Genomic DNA, 21,624 nt, shown 5'->3' with positions numbered 1-21,624 from the left:
TTATCCAATAATTTGATGCCAAGCATGCTGCGTTCTGCAGTTCTTTGGAATACCCGTACTTTACTTATGAGTTCATTAGTTATGGCCCAGGTCTGACATCCGTAGATAAGAGTTGGAGTGACGACTGAATCCATCGCTTTCTTTTTTAGTTTGATATCCAAATTTGACTTGAATATGTGTTTCAATGACCAGTAAGCGCTCCACGCTTTCTTTATGCGTTTCTCAATTTCGTCCAATTTACGTTTTCTTAACGATATATTTTGACCAAGGTATAAGTAGTCTTCGGCGTAGGCAATAATTTTCGACTGTATAGATACCGATATTTGTTCATTGTTTGTCATTACGCGGGTTTTATCGGGATTCATTTCTAATCCGCATACTCTACTTTGTTGGTCTAAGGTTTGGAGCATGAGTTGAAGCTGTAGATGACTCTCTGTCATGAGAACAATGTCATCGGCAAAGCGTAAATGACTTAACCATTTACCGTTTATTCTAATACCGCACTGGTCCCAGTTTAGCCTTCTAAAGATATATTCCATCAGAGCAGTGAACAGGTTTGGTGAGATAGGGTCTCCTTGTTTTACTCCTCGTTTGATATCGAATTTATCTCCGTTTCTTTCTAACTTCACTACGGCCTTGCTTTTCCTATATATTTCTTGTAATATATTTATGTATTTGGCATGAATACCTTGCTCTTCTAGCGCTTTCCATAGAGTTTGATGCGAAATAGAATCGAAGGCTTTAGAGTAGTCTACAAATGCTAAGTAGATTTTTTTCTTATATTCTCTACATTTTTCAATTATTTGCTGTAATGTGAAGATATGGTCTACAGTGGAGTAGTTTCGTCTTGAAGGTCGTATCGGTCCGGAAATACCGCAGGCGGCAGTTCATTCTTAACTATATAGTTAGCTTTCTGTTAACTATATAGTTTTTGCGGAAATCGCGAGCACAGAGGAGAATTTTTTTATATGAAAACCTGCAACTTTAAACGCATTTTTTATCGAAACTACTGCAAGTAAACTCAAAATTAGTTCCTTAATTTAATTTATTGCAAGCTGCACACTATGCAAGGCTTACAAATGAAAAAAAAAATCAGTTTACCCCTCTCTACCCCTCAAATTACCCCCTAAAATAAATTATAAGCGGTTTTGACATAAAGGCCAATTAGAACGTGCACTGATACCAAACCGATATTAGAATGATATTGGAATCATATATATCAGTTAACTGTCGCGTGGGTGTTTCGTTCGCGCTAATACTTTTTTTTTTCTTTTTATTCGGGACAAAAAACAGTAACACACAGGTTTAGACACAAAAATAAAATACAAAGAATAATGAAGTGACCAACAACATCGTCCACAGATTACTGGATTACTTACTGATAAATCTACAATATATAGCGCTAGGTAACAATATAACGGATATAAAACTAAGATTAACACAGCTACGGTTACAACACAGGTTTATAGATACAGTAACAAATTAATTATCGAGTTAGCAGAAGTAGTTTTGTATAGATACATTTTAAGGAGCGAGTAAAAACGGCAAGGTCCACCGGGGCGACTTTTAGTAATGTTTTGTTTGAAGCAATTGAATCACGTTCTTCTTATACACATTGTCAGACATCTTGAAAATGTCAATTTCATTAAGATACAAATTGTAACATTTAACCAGCCTGTATAGGGGATCACGTTCTCCAGCATGGGTGCGGCAACGCGAGTCCGCAAACAGCTGGTGCTTGCGAGCAGCGCGCTGCCGAGCCGCGTCGGAGCTGACACGGTAGCAAATTGCCTGGGTCAGGCTGGGACAGTCGAATTTGTTATGGCAGAGTAAGTACTTGTGCGGATAAGTCTCAGTGTAATGAACGCGCGAATGACAGGTAACTGATATAATTCCAATGGCCTGTTAGTTAGCGGTAGTCGTTATAACTAGGTACTTCAAATTTTAGGTATCTACGTCAAACGGTCTCTGAGAAGGACGCATGTAACCGATTTGCAAGTCCGAAGTAGTTTTGTACGGAGCACTAAAAATGCAGAAAATAGTGCAATTACGTTACATTTTTCCTGTCTTCTTATCTTCATTAATTGTATGTTATAATTTGCTTTTACAATATTTTATCCTAGCCAAGATTAGTAAAGCGAAGCGCAAAGGCACTACCCCGTCTTTTCTTGAAGAGCTTCGTCGTTTTTTTGATCCCTCATAAATTAGGTTTGGATTATACCAGATAAACAAAATTCTCAGGATACGATGTCAACAGTATTAAACGGCCAAGCCACATATTTTAACTAAGGCGTAGAGTTTGTGAAATTAGGGCTTGTAGAGTTAGAAGCTTGGCGCTTGGCTCTACAAGAGATCTGATAACTTTTTGACAGTACGAGCCTTGGTTTCGTCTTGGCAACATTTTGTATGGAAATGTTTTTGGTGGAATTTAATACTGTTTCCAAGTTGTTTTATAAAGGAAATTCTATAAAAAGGAAATAAACTTAGTTCTCATACTACGTCCGGAAATCTAACTTAAAATAAGCGGACACCGGGTCAGAGTTATCAAAAATGCAAAACGTGACTTCATTTTAGGCGGGAGGTAGTGGGAACCAGCCGCCTTAAGTCATAAACATTCAAAAATAAAGACCCAACTGTATAAAGTAAATTGTAAATGGAATGTTAATGTTTCACGGTTTTGACATTTCAACCCGTTTTGATGATAATACGGGACATAACCCACATATATAAACAAAGGTTTAGTATAAAGTACCTGCGTTTCTTTGTGGTTGTAAATTTTTGGGTTCCATTTGAATTTGTTTTAAAGCATATTTGCGAAAGCTTTCCGTCTACCCAGCCATGTGATGTTTTAGAAATGAGCGCTTTTCATGGTTTTTGCTGTTTTGTTTGAGTTTCAATATTTATATCACATTTGTGTTTTTTACTGTATATAATTATGTTCGTATTGTACATTATTATATACAGTAAACAATTAGTTTGTAGATAGCATATTTTACTAGTCATTTTATACAAACATATGATGAATACTGCAATAAAATACTGTGAGTTACAAAAATTAAGTCGACTATATATAAAAAGGATTCTCTATGAAACCATTACATAAGATAAATTTTTCTCATCGCTCGCACAAAGAACTACTTAGACCACCTAAAAAAGTGAGGTCGAAATCACTTACAAAAAATAAAAAAAGGTCTACCGTAAAAACTTGAAGGTACTTTATTATTCGCCGGTACTGTACGGTAGTCAAAGCATACGTTTTGAATACACCGACATATTAAATATGTTAAAACAGGTCAATCACGTATTTTACGCCAAAAACGCTCGACATGTTTCACTCCGTACCGAGGAGTGTTGTCAATACGTGAGTGACCCGTTTTAACATATTTAATAAAGCATACATCAGTAAAAATGATTTTCGTTGTTTTGATTCTGATTCCTCTATTACGATATGAAAAAAAATGTTGTAAAAATATTCCTATATGCCATTCTTATGTTATTAATATTTCTAAGAAAAATAAAAATATTTTATGTTTGGATATTGTGATATTTATTACTCAATCAAGCAAAAATTTTTTAACAGATTTGAAAGAGAAAATTGATATCTACGAAAAAGTTATTTGTTTTACAAGGGGGCAACGTTGTTGGTTTTTATCCGCTCGTGCTAATATTGATACCCGAGCAAGCGAAAGATTCCAAAATTGAACAACGAGCGTAGCGAGGGGTTCGATAATTAGAATCTTGAGCGTTGCGAGGGTTTCAAGGCACGAGGGTTAAACAAACTTTGCCTCCGAGTGAAACACAAAATTTTTCACCACACCAACGCGAGGAAACTACTAACTTTACTATTTACTTATACCATAACAAATCCAAATAAACTTAATAAAAAAAAAACATTTTAAAGCAAATTTTACCAGTTAACATAAGGAAACAACTCAAAATTTGCATCTGATTATTTGCCCCACATGTGGATAAAATGCAACTATCTCATTAGTTTTTGAACAAACAAGAGGGCCTTTACCAGTTGGTGTGTTGAAAACAACTTTCCACTTCTAGGTTTTTTCTTAACTGATTACTAAAGTATCAAAAACAATTCTAGGACCTGTTTCACAATGTCCAAGTAAAGTCCTGAATAAGCTACTTGCCACTTATCTGACGAATAAAGGTATCGTTGGGGTTTCACAATCTTCAAATAAGCTTAACTGGTAGATAAACTGTAAGTTTTGCAGCAAGATTTATCTGGCAGTTAATTTATTTGTTAATTAGCTATCCAATACTTAACTTGGACACTGTGAAACAGGCCCTAAGTCTCTAACAAGATACTTGAAACAATATAATAGTAATAATTCAAAGATATTGTAAGCACCCAATTACCCTAACTAACTGGTAACTTTGAAGGAGCCATTTCAATTAGGTATTGAAATCATCAAAGCAATATTACGTTTATTTGTCATAGACTACAACATCTTTAAGGACAAAATATGTCAACAGGTATCTTAAATTCGCAATAAAAATAATATTGTAATATACAAAGAGGATGTTGTTGGTGTTGGTTTTTAGATATATTCAATCAGTCTGTATTCTGTAATATTAGGTATAAGGTAATGTTATGCTGGAATGTGGTACCAAAGGTTCAATGTTCCTACCAAAACTCTGTTTCTTCAAAATATGTCAATCGATTATCGCTAGAAGGAATTGCTATTCAAATAGACCATCTTTGATAAACTTTATCACGAGCCGTTCGCATCGCCGACTAGTAGTCGGCGCGGTCTGTGGCCATTGTAAATTTGTAATGTATGAGAAACTATTTTATGACAAATATATGAGAAACTATTTTTTTTACATACATTACAAATTTATTTATTTGATTAAATAAATAAATTTGTAATGTATGTAAAAAAATAGTTTCTCATATATTTGTATTTATTTAAGTATCGACGATTGGTACTGTCTATTTTTCCTACGAGGTTTCTCTTACCCTATAATTTTCCCTAACCCCACCTAACCTTATAGATAAAAAACCGTAACTAAGTACATAAAACTTACCAACAACATCTAACCGTAGAAATATACTGGTGGGCGGATGAGATGAAACCTGGCACTCGTAAATGCCCGCGTCACGACTTTGGACGAACTTCACTTTCAGTGTCCAGTCCTGTATCAAAATAAATTTTGTTTTATAAGATTTTTTAAGTAATATATATTCATAAAAAAAAATTGAAATAATAATAACTGAATATATTTGCAGTCGGTTTTTTACACCTTGCATTTTTTAAGTTATTGTATCTAAATTGCTACAATAAAAATTAAAGTACATATAGGTATGTACGTATTTATTAAATGACCTTACCTCTGAATGCTGTAGATGTATGGCTTGAAACCTCTGGTCGGAGCTGTATGTGGTCAGGCCGACTGTGAGAAGGTGATAGTCTTTTCTTCTTATCCATGATATCTGCAGACAAAGTAGGTACTAGTACTAGTTTGGCCACGCAAAGCACATTACTGACCCAACGGACATTTGGAAAGCATGTATGGAGCCGAAACCAACACGTAAAGATTATTTTGACACTTTAATGAGGTGTTGCTTGTGTTTCCGAACGGATGCTGCCCTTGCCCGTCACAAAAAACCGGACAAGTGCGAGTCGGACACGCCCACCGAGGGTTCCGTACTTTTTAGTATTTGTTGTTATAGCGGCAACAGAAATACATCATCTGTGAAAATTTCAACTGTCTAGCTATCATGGTTCAAGAGATACAGCCTGGTGACAGACGGACGGACGGACCCTTTGGGTACGGAACCCTAAAAATGTTGAGTTTCTGAATGGTTCATTGACCATTTTTTAAAGATTTCACGCTGTGCTCTTTCAGCTTCGATAATAACAGTTTCCTTAGCATTGGTCCATTGATGATTTAAAAAATCTGCAAATAATATTATGCGTATGATCACAATGGAGGTAAACACAATGGTAAGATAACAGTTTAAGATAACGCAGCGTGAAAAATCATTTTATATCAGATAATCTAATGAGTAATGACCATACATTTGATTGTTTTACGTGGTAAACGCAGCGGTAAGCGCATAAAACAATCTCGCACTTATATATTATTATATGTATTAGCCTTCATATATATATTTTAAATCGTGTTTTCCGAACAAAAAACGAGCTAAGTTGGCTAGTTTGACGGTATATATTTACTTACCCAGAGGAAATATTAAATTAAATCAAGTTTATTTGATTACCGGTTTGGCCTAGTGGGTAGTAACCCTGCCTACGAAGCCGATGGTCCCGGGTTCAAATCCTGGAAAGGGCATTTATTCATGTGATGAACTTGGATATTTGTTCCTGAGTCATGGGTGTTTTCTAAGTTTTTTTTTATACTACGTCGGTGGCAAGCAAGCATACGGCCCGCCTGATGGTAAGCAGTCTCCGCAGCCTATGTACGCCCGCAACCCCAGAAGAGTCACATGCGCGTTGCCGACCCTAAACCCCCCCCCCCCCCCTCGTTGGCTCTGGATTTAAGTATTTATAAATATTACAAAGTAACTAAGTTTACAAAGTAAGGAATAGTACATTACGATACAAGTGCGAAAAATAGGAAATTCGAAACGAGTGGCGATAAATTAAAACACGACCGAAGGGAGTGTTTTAAATCGACACGAGTTGCGAATTACCTATTCGCACATGTATCGTACAACGTTTTACAGTACATATGGCCCTTTAAATGTTCGACACAGTAACGTAATATGCTACTTCTCGCACTAGTGCTATAAAGTAGCCCCATATGTACTGTAAATGACGTTTATATACTTTGTTTACAGTCAAGATGCTTCTTAATTGAGACATTGAATACTTGAGGGCTTATTCGTGTGCCTGTGATGTTAAATCAAATTTTCCTTTAAGATGCCTGAAGCTGAATTTACTGAGAGCTATTTTATACGTTGTTTAACCCTTATAAATATTTATATATATCGTTGTCTAAGTATCCTCAACACAAGCCTTATTGAGCTTACTGTGGAACTCAGTTAATTGGGGTAATAATGTCCTATAATATTTATTTAAAAAAAATCGTTCATAAAATTTGTGAGCATACAATAACAAAACAGCAAACCTTGAAGAGGGATTTCATTGTTTAAGATAGATCTAGATACGATGAAATTCAAGACCGGGATAATCATTTCCGAAATGTTACACGGATCAATGCCTCCTCTAATGAACGCAGATCATGTGCCATTGAATTCCAATTACAATGTTGAGCAAATTAAGAGACAATTAAATTTGAGAGTCAAATTATTCGACCCAATTAAATAATCAAGACACAGTCAATCATCACTTATATTTTTATTCAGAGGTAAGATAATAGAAACTTACAATTCGGGAATTTATTTTTCTTTCATTAAACAGGCTCCTATTATAACGCCAGCAAAATTGAAAAACTTCTAATTAAGAAGTTGTCTGTTACATCTGAGATACTTATTCATTATAGACAGTTTCATTCCACCTCATAATTAAAATAAGTTGAACAGCCTTTCATATCAATCCGTCTCTTCTTCAACAATTCATCCAAAACTATTTAAAAGAGGAGTGAACGCCAGGAAATAAATCATTAGTGTACCACATAAAACAATCGTAACACGACGACCATTTCAGCAGCCTACCTTACTAATTAATGGCTCGTTTAATACGTTCGTAACAGGCTGCGTTTATTTACCTTGTTGAGTGGGACTAATGTGTTTTGGGCTAATCGCTAGTTTGTACTGGGTAATTAGTAAAAAATCAAGGGTTAAGCGCGTGTGCTTTGCGCGTACAGCGACTAACTCGTAAATTTAATACGAGTAGAAAGAACGGAAAAAGGACGGAGAACATACTTAGAACCTGATTGACACTCCATTTTTCGGTTTGCTTCTTTATTACATTTGAACGTTAACAGCTAATTAGTAGTCTGTTGACCTTTGCAACGAAAATGTAGCATGATAATATTCCCTTAAAGATATTCAACATGCCCGAGTCTTAAATACAAAAGAAACAAAAGACTTTCATTAAAGTCAAGTAGAATTATAATTCACCTTGTATTTTCCGCTTCTTTGGCTCGGCGCATATAATTACCATATTATGAGTTTGCAAATTGCTTAATTTTTGCAGAATCGACTGTTTATTGGGGTTCCGGTATAATTAAATTTGCGCGCAAAATTAAGCTTATTATGTGCGAGCCACCCCGGCTCGTACTGTAAATTTAAGCAGGTAATGTGAATTTCTTCGAAGTTCAGTATATACCTACATACTTTTACTAATTATAGTCATTAATTTATTAATTTTGGCTTAAAAGAAAAAGTAAATACAGTAAATCAGAATGAAAAGTCGAAGAAATGGTACTTGCAATGATAGCAGCATAAACCTTGACTTTATAGACTCATAGTGAAGCGTCAGAAAAGCGTTTGCTCGTTGAGAGTTGAGTAAGCGAAAACTCAACTGATTTAAACAGTAAACCTTGGAAAATTCGAGGATTTCTACACGAGAAACAAACTTTAACGCCTAGCAACACGGGAACATTTTTAGGGATCCGCAGTCGACTAGGAAACCTTATAGTTTCGCCATGTCCATCTGACTGTCCGTCTGCGGCTTTGCTCCGTGGTCGTTAGTGCTAGAAAGCTGCAATTTGGCATGGGTAAATCAATTCTACCGACGAAATGCTAAAATAAAAACATAAAAAAATAAAATTACCTTGTAGAGTACCGACCGCTACCGGTACCGGGAAACTAAAACATAGAACTCCATGTTTCGTCTGTAAATTACGTAATTATGAGAAAATAATAGATTCCCTACATTTTTTGCAAATAGCAATTATAATGTTATATCAATAACATGAAAAAAAAAGTTGGTTACATTTAATTGTATCAGTTTCAGTTGGCGCAGTAAAATAATTTAAGATATTTTGTGTACTGATATTAAATAATAAATAATGCGTTTGTGCGGTCGAGGTGAAAATATACTACCAAGGATTAAAAACAACTTCTTAATGGTAAATAGATTAAACAAAAAAAAGTTAGTTGATATTAAGTATGCATTCATGCCATTATAATTCAGAAATCAACATACACGTCTTAAAAGCCTGGAATTGGAGTCAGAATTTTTAGTGTTTTCTACGCAGACGGTGCCGCGAGCGGAGGCTACTGGAATTATATGAAATAAAATACTCACAATTCCATCACCAATGTTTCTAATGACACACGGTAACAACGCCGTGGAGCCAATTTGAGAAGTCACAACCGTGTTGTTTTCAGTGGCGAAGTGCTTCTCAGGCGTGTGGTAGAGATCATCCAGCGGCGGGAACGTGACCGTCAGCTCGTTGTGTTCGGGCTTCAGTGTTGGGGGAGACGATGTTGGCGCTGGGGACAATATTAAGTATAGAGATATTATATTACGAGGATATTGAATGACTGCTTCTCCTTAAAAAAGTTGTTCTCAATTTCTTCCCTGGCTATTGTCATAATGGAAAATGGCTATGCCCCTCCGAGTGTATTGTCTCGATTTTTTGATTATTATGAGAGATAAAAGCGAAAAATAAATTACGTACATTTCTTTAAAAGCTCCTAATTCTTATAAAAAAATTAAAAATGGGAACTTTAATGTGTGTAAGAAGCGGTCGTCCCCTTCTCCCTTAAATTACGTCGAAACTTATACACAGTATTAAATGATAATTGAAATAATTAGTTGTGTAGACAGATCTGTGATAATATAAAGAACTATGCCAAATATAACGATTTAAAGACCATAATTTTTTCCAATTTTTTTGTTACGTAGGATTGGTTTTATAACCACACCAAGTTTGCTGCTGCGCCACGTCGGTATGAGTAGGTATAACAGCCGTAACAGCCACTAGAAAACTTATTTTTGGAAATCCCTCGTGACTGACTTAACTTCTTAGATACATTAAATCGTCATTTTGGTACGTTAATGCTCCGAAAAGCAACAAATTCTCCGCCAAGTTGGGAACAACTTCGAGCGAAGCATAATAATATTATTGGACTAAGCCGCTTTTCGGAGTCTTTACAATGCTTGTCTCAATATTTGTTCACTTGCCTGTTTAACTGAAGTGTCAAATAATTTTCTTAAGATGTAATCAGTAGTCGGTACATCTACCCACTACTGATTTGGCCGATTAGTCGGCCAGTGCATTAGTTATGCCTCAGTTCGCGCTACTTAACATATAACCTATCCTCTTCTAATTTATTCGTGCACTACCTCTTTTTAAAAGTTTTTTGTTCTTCATATCCTGCTACCCTAACTTTGTCTGGAAGAGATCGCTTGCAGTGATAAGAACACCTGTTGCTACCTTTATTTATATTGTAAATCTTGTTTGAATTTGTTTTGTATGTGGTGCAATAAAGAATATTTACTTACTTAATTACCTGCACGGCGTTCCCTACAAACAGGCTTACAGGTAAAAAGCTTGTCACAAAGATTCGACTTCTATCTTTACTTCATTTTGCGATCCTGGCACTAATCATCAGTTGGTTCAGCTTATTGGGCGCATATCCACGGCTCTTACGCAGTCGGCAGTTGAGAATCCATCCTCTGCTACGAGCAATGTGCTCCTTCCGGAATTGCCAAAAAATATATAATTTGTTAAATATTGCAAACCTAAATAAACCACACTTCCCAATATTCAAATGAGCTTAAACTTTATAAGATAAAACTGAAAATGAAAAAAAAGTACCATGGAGCTGATCAATGATGAACACAGGAGGTAGTTTTAGAAACTGTGTGATAAAACAATGCAACTTAATTGAGTTTGGGTTTGTTAGATTATCTCGATGAGTATTAGATGGCTGTTGGAACAAAAGGTACATACATACATTCAGCGATAAAGGCTTGTATTCAAAACGATATTCTCGTTAAAAAAACTTATTTAATTTTTTTATTGTCGATGAACGATTGTCATCTTAGTTACAATCCCAAGAATTGCGACTTTTTATTTTACGGCAGTGATTTGCGGCCTTGCGGGTTATGAGTGAGTACGCGTACAAAAATGGACTCATCAAAACAAATCTCTCCATTTACGACACGGTGACATTTAACACGACGTAAATAAATATTTTCATTTAAGTGTTTTTTTCTTTGATGGTCGGATGGATACTAATAAATACAAAATTATATAAAAATTTTTATTAAAAAAATATGATTTGTCATTTCGTTTCGTCCTAATGGACGTAATATCAGCGGTCCCTTGGGCGTCTTTATAACCTGACTTTACTGTACTTGCTTTTCTGCGCTCTTTTTATATTAAATCCTCTTTTTAGGGTTCCGTAGCCAAATGGCAAAAAACGGAACCATAAGGGTTTAGAGAAGGGTAAGAGATTCGTCATGTCCGTCTGTCTGTCCGATTCTGTCACAGCCACTTTTTTCCGAAACTATAAGAGCTATACTGTTCAAACTTAGTAAGTGGATGTATTCTATGAACCGCATTAAGATGTTCACACAAAAATAGAAAAAAAAAACAATAAATTTTGGGGGTTCCCCATACTTAGAACCAGGGGTCGGACAAAAAGTGCGGATGACGTCAAACCACTTATAGGATGATTTCAAATAGTATTTTTGATTTTCATAAACAATTATCACTTATCATTTATCAACCTCTTTATTAAACGATATCGCCACTTGAAATGAGTAAGTACGTTTTTGACTGACACATTGTCAATCAGATGAACAATAAATTGACTTCGTTATTGTTTATCTATTGTATCTTCACGATTATTTTTTATTTTATTTTATTTTTTATTTTATTTTGATAGGTACAATAACACAATGCAGGCAACAACATTTTAAAATATTCCATATATAAGTATCTTATACACTACCCACACCACGATTACAATTGTACACAACACAACCACGGAACAATTATTAAGCTAAATACAATTTTTCACTATAAAATCTTGTTATTAAAGGCAGTAAAGAATATAGTAAAATATAACAAACTATTAGTACGATAAGATATTTACTTACAATTTTGGGACAGCAAAACATTTTTGAACTTAGGTAAAGACACGTTCAAAATATCTAAATCAATATCTAAATTATTATATACACGACACATTCTAAAGACAGGCGCATTATTGGATACATTGTTATTAGAAACCATAGGCAAGGCAAACAATTCTAGATTCCGTGTTCTCTTATTGTTGGCTCTATATTTAGCTAAAATTTATATTTACTAATGTATAAGAAAACGCTCTAAAATGTCATCTTTACTCGAATATTGTAGCAATCCCACAGACTTGTTCTAACTAATTTCAAATAATTATACCTTATGGTAACAAGTTTCGTGAAATTTATTTTATTCACTACCCCACCCTACCACCTGTATTATTAATTTCATGGATTTATTTACGATTATTTTGTTACTTCGTTAATACTACTTTGTTACTACATGTCACACGCAAGTTTAAATACAAACTCAAACATCATCCTGTGTGCAAGATTACGTCATTTTTACGTCATCCGCACTTTTTGTCCGACCCCTGCTTAGAACTGAAACTCGAAAAATCTTTTTTCATCAAACCCATACGTGTGAGGTATCTATGGATAGGTCTTCAAAAATGATATTGAGGTTTCTAATATTATTTTTTTCTAAAATGAAAAGTTTGCGCGAGAGACACTTCCAAAGTGGTAAAATGTGTGTCCCCCCCCCCCCCCGTAACTTCTAAAATAACAGAATGAAAAAACTAAAAAAAATATATGATATACATTGTCATGCAAACTTTCACCGAAAATTGGTTTGAACGAGATCTAGTAAGTAGTTTTTTTTAATACGTCATAAAATTAAAAAAAATTTTTTTTTCATCAAACCCATACGTGTGGGGTATCTATGGATAGGTCTTCAAAAATGATATTTAGGTTCCTAATATCATTTTTTCTAAACTGAATAGTTTGCGCGAGAGACACTTCCAAAGTGGTAAAATGTGGTCCAAAGTGGTAAAATGTTGAACAAGATCTAGCAAGTACATTTTTTTTTAATACGTCTCAAATGGTACGGAACCCTTTATGCGCGAGTCCGACTCGCACTTGGCCGCTTTTTTATTTTATATGACGATCCCAAACTCAAACGGTACCTATTGAACCTTTAAGCCTAAGGAAAGACTTTGTCTCCGTGTGTGTGTGTGTTCTACCGCTTGTACAATGGGCTGTGCTCTGAGGAATTGTTTGTATTGATGCCAACGGCCACTTTCTATCACCGCACGTCTCGCCGTCGGCAGGGTGTTCATCCTCACCCTTTAGAACCTAAATGGTCGCGTACTGTGCGGTTCAAGAGGAATTTCCTCCCGCGAATGCTCCGGCTGTGGAATGAGCTCCATTGCGAGGTTTTCCCGAGGGTCTACAGTATGGGGTCCTTCAAAAAAGGAGTGTACAGGTTTTTAAAGGGTCGGCAACGCGCATGTAACACCTCTGGAGTTGCAGGCGTCCATAGGTTGCGGTGACTGCTTACCATCAGGCGGGCCTTATGCTTGTTTGCCACCGTCGTGGTATAAAAAAAAATCTGAAAGTAACTCCGTTAGCGACGTTATTCGATGTATTTCGTAATATGCCTAAATTGAAGAATAAAGACTTTCAGTTTCACTTTCGTCATTACATGTCACTCAACCCTCTACGGCGTTAAACTTTCCTGCCATTTTGGGGAGCATTATGGGAATGTTTGACTTCCTGGCGTAACTCACGATCTACTAATATGTTTGCCTAGAATAAACCAAATTGTTTTTAGGGTTCCGCACCTCGAAAGGAAAAAGCGGAACCCATATCGGATCACTTTGTTGTCCGTCCGTCCGTCTGTCTGTCTGTCAAGACCCTTTTTCTCAGGAACGCGTGGAGGTATCAAGCTGAAATTTATATCAAATAATTAGGTCTACTGTCCCTTGGAGCTGTGAAAAAATCAAACTTCTAAGCCAACGCCGTTTATGCCGCAAATTTTCGACACTCGCAAGGGAATTAAAACCTACAGGGTACTTTCCCGTAAATTCAGAATCTTGAAATTTGGTACAAAGCAACGTCTTATAGCACAGATACCTAAAAGAAAAATTGCGAAAACCGTAAATTTTTAGTTACATCTTATAATAATATATACCTACAGGTTTGTACTTGGTCGGTTTTTTTCAATTCAATCAATTTCAATCTATTAAAAGGATGATTGCAAACAATATGTTTGATATTCTCCGCATAATCTATTATCGTACTTGAGGACTAATACCTATATGCTTGGACAATACGAGTAGGAACATATCTCTCAATACTTGAAAGTATCTCACGTCTCTACTACCGGCTCAACTTTGTCGAGCTTCCAGTGCGTAAAAGTGCTTCTATTGCGGCTAAATCTAACGAATGCCCTGGGACAGAATCTTTGCTTCAGATTGTGCATAATTTCTAACACAACTCATGAAAAGCTTGTATAAAGCTTGTAATCTACAGAAAACTAGCATGCGCGCTCACGGCGTTTTTACAAAATATAAACGCACCTTTACGAGCCATCATTGAATTACAAGACATTAACACTTCGTTTCACATTAATGTGACATACCTACAGGTATCGGCAGGAGAGTTTAGGTGAATTATTACAGACTAAGCTATATAGAGCTCTAATCACAAGAACAATTAAATATTTCATGAACGAATGAGTGAATGTCACTTAAGCGCACGATGTTAATCTAAAAAATAAATAAATAAACTTTTTGGTCCATTTTGCAGTTGGCGGTTCAACTCTCTTCTTCCTCGCGTTGTCCCGGCATTTTTGCCACGGCCTATGGGAGCCTGGGGTCCGCTACCGATACCGATAGTTCCAGTACCGATAGTTTCGTACCGATAGTTGTCGGTTCAACTATCGGTACGAAATAAACAGATAGCAATCGGTACGAAAAAATAATAATTTTAACAACTAAACGTAGTTTTAAAGCTGTGGTAGCCGAGTGGATATGGCGTGGCGCGGGGAAGCGGGCTAGGAGGTAACGGCGAACTTAAGTGAACGGGTATTACATAATTTAGTTGTTAATGTGTGACTTCAACTCTAGTGCCTATACCTATGTCTATCGTGGCTCCAGGGCAAAATTGAACATAAAAAAAGCCTCTTGCATCAAGTAATTTATATTATTCGACAATTTATGATTATTAGGGTTCCATATCCAGAGGGTAAAACGGGACCCTGTTACTATGACTCCGCTGTTCGTCCGTCCGTCTGTTACCAGGCTGTATTTCATGAACCGTGATAGCTAGACCGTTGAAATTTTCACAGATGTGATATTTCTGTTGCCCTCGATGGGCTAGTCCGACTCGCACTTGTCCGATTTTTTAATGCAGAAGTACATAAATTGTCTAGTAAAAATCTATTTAAAAATTTATCCCTCAAATTGAGAGTTTCATTTTAATTTAATAAAACCTTAATGAATTAACACGTTATAACACTCGTGCTTTTTCATTATATTATACGACTGAGTTACGAGTAAGAAGATAACTGATTGCTAATATTAAGCATGGAAACGGAGCCTTCTTTATTTGGTCGAGTAATTTCTTTTTAACCAACTATTTGGTTTCAAATGTTAGTTCAAAGAGGTTTTATCACAACAAACATAATTTATAGATTAAATTATCTCGTAAATTATATTAATGAATAAACATAACATTGTATCGATTTGATCTCCATCCGTCGAATAGAAATACGAAAATATTAACTTTTTTACATTTTTTTAATTGGCTGTTTGTCGATTTCGTTCCCGCCTTAGCCTTGCGCGCGCATTGGAATCGTGCGTAAAAAAAATAATGCGCCAGCCATTTTCCGTATTTATCATTAAATTGGAATAGTTTTGCATGTTTTTAGTTTATATATTGACGAAAATGTCATTTTCAAGCATTGAAAATGAAGAACACATAAAATTGACGCTGCTAGTAATACTAATAGAGGCAAGAGCCAAGAACGATAGCCTTTTACCATCAAAATCGGGTGAAAAATAACTGGCGGCATATGAAACCTTTATTCAATGGAAAATCAGCAAAAACGCCGAGTCTTTCTTGGAAAACGTGTTGGTAGCTTACTTCAATGAACTGGCGAATAAGTGCCTACAAGCCCAGCACGCTTTGGTGCAATTATTCGATGTTAAAACTGTAAACCAACATTTTGAAAATTGTACTTTCACTGTTTTGGCAAAAAAAACTAATTTATAAGTTTTGTTTGTTTCTCGCAAGTGTGTTGAAAAACGTCGTATGAAACGCCTGTGCATTGGTCATTACCCACATCGGCTTTGTTATTGCGCGCTCGCTTACAGCTCGCGCGCACAATATCGCGTCTTGTGTAATGACCAACTTAGCACACTTGTATCATAATGTACTATTAAATATTTGGGGACAATCTTACACAGTTCGACCTGCCCCAAACTAAGCAAAGCTCGTACTATGGGTACTAGACGACGATATACATCCGTATAAATACATACTTTATATATATATAGAAAACACTCATTACTCAGGAACAAAACATTTTTTTTTTATGTGTGATGTAACAAATAAATGCCCTTACCGGGTTTTGAAAACGCGACCATTGGCTTCATAAACAAGGTAGTGGTAGTGACCCACTAGGCCAGACCGGACTAGTAAATATCAGCTTGTAAGTCAAAAACTAAAAGATTTTTAAAAATGGCTCACACTGGTGAGCCGCGTATGTTCATAGGAAGGAAAGGCGAATTTTATTCCACGGGGGGCCATTATGCGGCGTGGCCTTGAAGCCAAACCAAAGAAATAGATATTTAAAAAAAAAAAACACTAAAACTTATTTAGTTTCATTAGTTGTCCCTACTTTACGTTTAGATAGGTACTTTATTTGTCAGTTAGAACTATATATGACTTAGTGGGTTTTATAGCAACCCTATTCCCAGGCAAAGTATAGAAAATTGTGAATAAATTCTAAGCCCTATACAATACAAAAGAACCAAGCTGACTCCTTTCTTCTCTAGGGCCACGCGGCTCATCCTAGATACGGTTTTGCATGAAATAAGTGATTGGTGGCCTGTAAAACAGTTTAAATTGAACACTCACCGACGGCTCCAATGGTTCAATAGAGTCTGGCCCACCGGTGTTCCCAGTGGCTTCAATGGTAATGCCTACTACATTTTTGCAATGGCGTTCAACGTGTAAATATTTGAAAGCGTCATGATAATCAATTTTCTATTCAGTAAGAACTGTCATTTGGATATAAAGAAAATCGAAAATAAGACGGATGCAAAGGGCAGAAAATTAGATTGCTTCGGTCCTAAGGGTCTGCTGCTGGAAGCGCCTGAAGGGGCCCGGATTCAAAGAATTAATTACACATTTCCAGCATGTTGTCGCGACGTAACAAAATTGCGTTTCCAACTCAACATGTGACTACGTGACACAAGTGACAAGACCACATAAGAGTAATATATATATAAGTGAGTAGGTGGAAAAGGGATACTATTTCCTATCTTATAATATGAAAGAAATAATGAAATTTTATAACAAATTTACTACGCTTATATTAGCTAGTTTTTTTTTGTAAATTCACATTGAGGTATTTAAATGGAGCTACCTAATTTATAGCTACATTATTTTATAAGGCGTTTCTTACTCACAGTCTAATTCGAACTTTGAAATACGTCAAACATTTCTTAAAGTTACGATATGGATTGGATATGTCAGTATCAAAAGTGACGTTTTTGTTTGAAGAAACGTCACTTTTGACACTGACATATCTAATTCATATCGTATCTTTAGCAAATGTCTGACGTATTTTGAAGTTCGAATCGGTCCGATAGTTAAAAACAGGGGTCGGGTCGGGGTTTGGAGACCCCTGGTTTAAAATAATATTTTAGTATTGGGCAGAACATGACTGTGTTACGATAGTTTTTTTTTCTATCACGGATTTTGAAGTAAGAAATAAACACCTTACCTTAAGATGTATAATTGTTTTATATCTTATATTATCACCATCGTAACCCGCAGATTCTATAAACATGGGCCAAGCGTAGCTCGTGAAATGGGTGCCCGCGAGATTGGATGGCCCGCAATTGTTTTTATTTCGGCCGGTGGCCTCAAGCGGAACTTACTAGCGTGGCGTGCTCGAACGACAGATTCAAAGCAACTGACAGAATTTAGGAAGAACATTTGTACGACAATCGTATCTTCTTGATAAAACGAGTGAAACATTGAATATTTTTATGGTGACAGCACTGCGGCAATGACAAAAACGCAATTTATCAAGGAAAAGGATCCTGACATTGCCTATTTTCCAGTGCTGTCTTGCTGCACGCAAGGCTGCAGTCGCAATTCAAATATTAGCTTTAGGAATTTCACCGTGTGATAGATTTGTTTGAGTATAATGAATAGTGGATAGTGGAAATAGTAAAATAATTTATTGTCATACAAGTGTAGAAAATAACCAATTCAATATCGATGTCGAGACTACGAAACACGAGCGAAAGCTAGTGTTTTACAGCGACACGAGTTTTCTTTCAACACTACATTTTAACATTTTACATTACCTATGTACAATCTTATACATTTAAATAACTATATATATTTCGGAGATCTCCGAAGCTCTAACGATTTCGATGAAATTTGCTATAAAGGGGTTTTTGGGAACAAAATATCGACCTAGCAAGATCTTATCTCTGGGAAAACACGCATTTTGAGTTTTTATATGTTTTCCGAGCAAAGCTTGGTTTCCCAGATATTAATAATATAATTGTGATAAAGTTTAGATGTTTTTTAATGAGATCACTAATGCTCCTAATGGTTCCGTCCGCGCGGAGTACACATCAATAGCCACCACCCCCCGCCCGCCGCCGATATCTACTTTTTGTGTAAATAAAACTTTTAATTTATGCAGTATTCAGTAGGTATATTTTCTGTCAGTCTAAATTACTTGCATGCCAGCAAATTAAAAAGTAAAAACAGCCAATTTAATAATATTTTCTAGCATAAATGTTTTCCTTATAAATGTCCTCCAAATTGGGTTATAACAAAATAATTTGATTAAATCCCTATCCAAAATTTCTTCCCGTTTTATTAAAGATATAAAATATTGCGCTGAAATGCAAACGAACTAGCTTGTAGGTACCAAAATTGTATTGCAAAAGTGATTGCTGACAAAAAGTGTGTTCGACAACATAAAAGTGGCTCACATTGATGGCAAACGTTGCTCAAGTACAGGGCCGGCGCACGGACTTCGTGTCCAATAAAATTTTAGTCCAAAAAATCCTTTGGTAATTTTCAGCGCCCGTTTACGCAACCTCTCCCGTGAGTCGTAAAATGTAAAACTTTAGTGGCAAGTGTGTAATTCCCTCTTTTTTAATCGTCGTATTGAAACTTCTTTCTTTAAATTACAATGTGATTTCAACTTTAGCTCTTTTTATTTTCACTGTATTATGCAATATTATTGTAACGTATACCTAAATAATTACAGTCACTACCAAGTGACTGTAATTATTTACAAGTTTTTAATAATAACTGTTTTTGAAGGTGCTTACTGCTGCCTAAATTCTTGAGCAGATTTTACCGTGGACGCAATACAAAATCATTTTTGATCCAGTGGTTATCGGTTTCAAATATAATATATATAAAAAAGTGCAAGCTTAGAAAAAGCGCAAGTATTTTAATCATAATTACCTTCTCCAGCTCCGATGACGGTGTGAATGAGGAGCACGACGACGCAGACGCACCGCTGCTGCTCCACCGGCATCGCGGCCGCGGGATCCAGGCCTGAAACAAGCATTAAGTTTATTTTTCTCAAAAAATCTCGGAAATATTTAAATGTAATTTTATCCGCTACTTTCCTAATCCTAAGAAAAATACATTCTGCTGCGCCTGTCCTCACTCGCTTTTAAAAATCTAATCACCCCTACTAAATCTACGGTTAAAGTTTCGGTATTTTTAACGAAAAGCGGCTAGACTTCGAAGAGACTAACAAGTCCTGAACGTTAAGGACCTTTTTGCCTATCACTGATAAGGCTTACTGGCTACTAAGTAGATACAGGATTAGTTTCGAGGTCTGTACCTATTTGTTATTAATTAATTGCGTTGAAATATTTTTAAATATGCATGATTACAGGCAGGTACCGCTCGAATTCAGATACCACCATTACTGCTGCCGCAGATATATATATACTGAAATTAGAAATATTTTAATTTATATGATATTAATAACTCAAGTAAGATCAGATGTTTTTCAATTTTTTTTGGACCCATTCATATGTATAAAATTACATCCCTACCTAACTTTTGCTTTTACTTGTTTTGTTCATATCATACCTTTGTCATTCTCGTCCCATTCAGAAGAGAATGCGAATGATTAATTACTCAACATTTGAATTCATTCGTTCATTCATTTGAACACGCTTATCTATGAATTTGCTGAATGAAATGAATTTTAGAGAGTTCTCGACAAGATTTTTATGCTCTGATGGGTCTGTTAAGATAACTTTATACCAATTAATACTGTTGTCTACGGGTACGTATTTTGCTTATAAAATATCAATTGATTTCTAAAGCTTTTTTACAACGATTAGAACAAACACATGTCACAACATGTTTGTGCTTTTAGTTTTTAATTGACTTAAAAAAAAAGGAGATCCTTAATTCGATTATGTTAATAATATGGCCTCATACAAAACACGTAATTTTACGGCATCTTTTCGTGTTAAGAAAAAATACTTAATGTATTTTTTTTATTAGTTACCTGTTTAAGCAAATACTCCATTTCAAAATTTCATATTCGCAATGTTTTCATTCATAAACAAACAACATTTCAAAGGTGGTAGAATCACAACAACCAGATTATTCATCGTATGCACGATCGTTAATGGCATCAATTCATGCCTTTGGGGCATGGCGGTCCCTAAAAGGTTCTGTATGGGGGCAAAGTGGCCCACGTAATGCTGCTTTGGTCAAGGCGTAAACGTGTTTGTGGTCACCCTCCTTTGAAGTAATAACGTACATACTGATCTTACTGTTTAAGAGAGGGCATCTAAAGTTACAGCATGATTCATTTACCTACTACATGGAGTTACATTTCATTTTGTGTGCAGTGAAATGTTAATTAAATAGAATTTGGTGTCCCTTTAAACTAATCATGTGATTTTTTATCTTCACCCTACGTAAATCTAAGTAATGATTACGATTTTTTTACATATATATTAACCGAGCGTTAGCAAAGGTCTGCCTGTCAGGCTGAAAGTTTCAGCTTGGGCAAAATTGCTTTCGTATGTCCGGATGTTCTTCTCTTTTCGCAATCCTCAAACAAGTTCGATGATTAAATACTTAAAATTTTTGTCGATTTAGTTTTTTAATTTATTTCAAAATGGCGATTCATACGGTCTACAGCTCACAGAGCCACTAGTTATTTATGTTTCGTTCCTGTGTTACCTACTTAATTCGATTAGCCATTGTTTATATGAACATGTTCTCCAACACAAAACCTGGGTGAATAAAAATGTGTCAATCAAGAAACACCGATTTTAATAACAAAATGTCCACAACAATTATAATATTACTGTCTCCGTTTTAATGCCGTTAACCCAATATCCAATTTTCGAGAATACAATTAATATTTTCACAATAAAATACCTACTACAATTAC

The 21,624-nt window shown here is 35.7% G+C and overlaps 1 protein-coding gene across 1 annotated transcript in view; it reads right to left on the bottom strand.

Moving 5' to 3' along the window:
- LOC133533842 (uncharacterized) overlaps nt 1-21,624 on the bottom strand; it is a 166,226-nt gene that overhangs the window by 40,019 nt on the left and 104,583 nt on the right. The window contains exons 2-5 of the mRNA XM_061872900.1: nt 19,656-19,748; nt 9,195-9,382; nt 5,348-5,449; nt 5,044-5,152 (exon numbers count right to left, since the gene is read on the bottom strand). Coding sequence (XP_061728884.1) covers nt 5,044-5,152; nt 5,348-5,449; nt 9,195-9,382; nt 19,656-19,728 — 472 coding nt within the window. The 5' untranslated portion in view covers nt 19,729-19,748. The remainder of the gene's footprint in view (nt 1-5,043; nt 5,153-5,347; nt 5,450-9,194; nt 9,383-19,655; nt 19,749-21,624) is intronic.

This window comes from Cydia pomonella, unplaced genomic scaffold, assembly GCF_033807575.1.
Source record: "Cydia pomonella isolate Wapato2018A unplaced genomic scaffold, ilCydPomo1 PGA_scaffold_207, whole genome shotgun sequence".
Taxonomy (NCBI): Eukaryota; Metazoa; Arthropoda; class Insecta; order Lepidoptera; family Tortricidae; genus Cydia; species Cydia pomonella.
The sequence above is the reverse complement of the archived record's forward strand: the minus strand, read 5'-3'. Positions and strand labels throughout refer to the sequence as shown.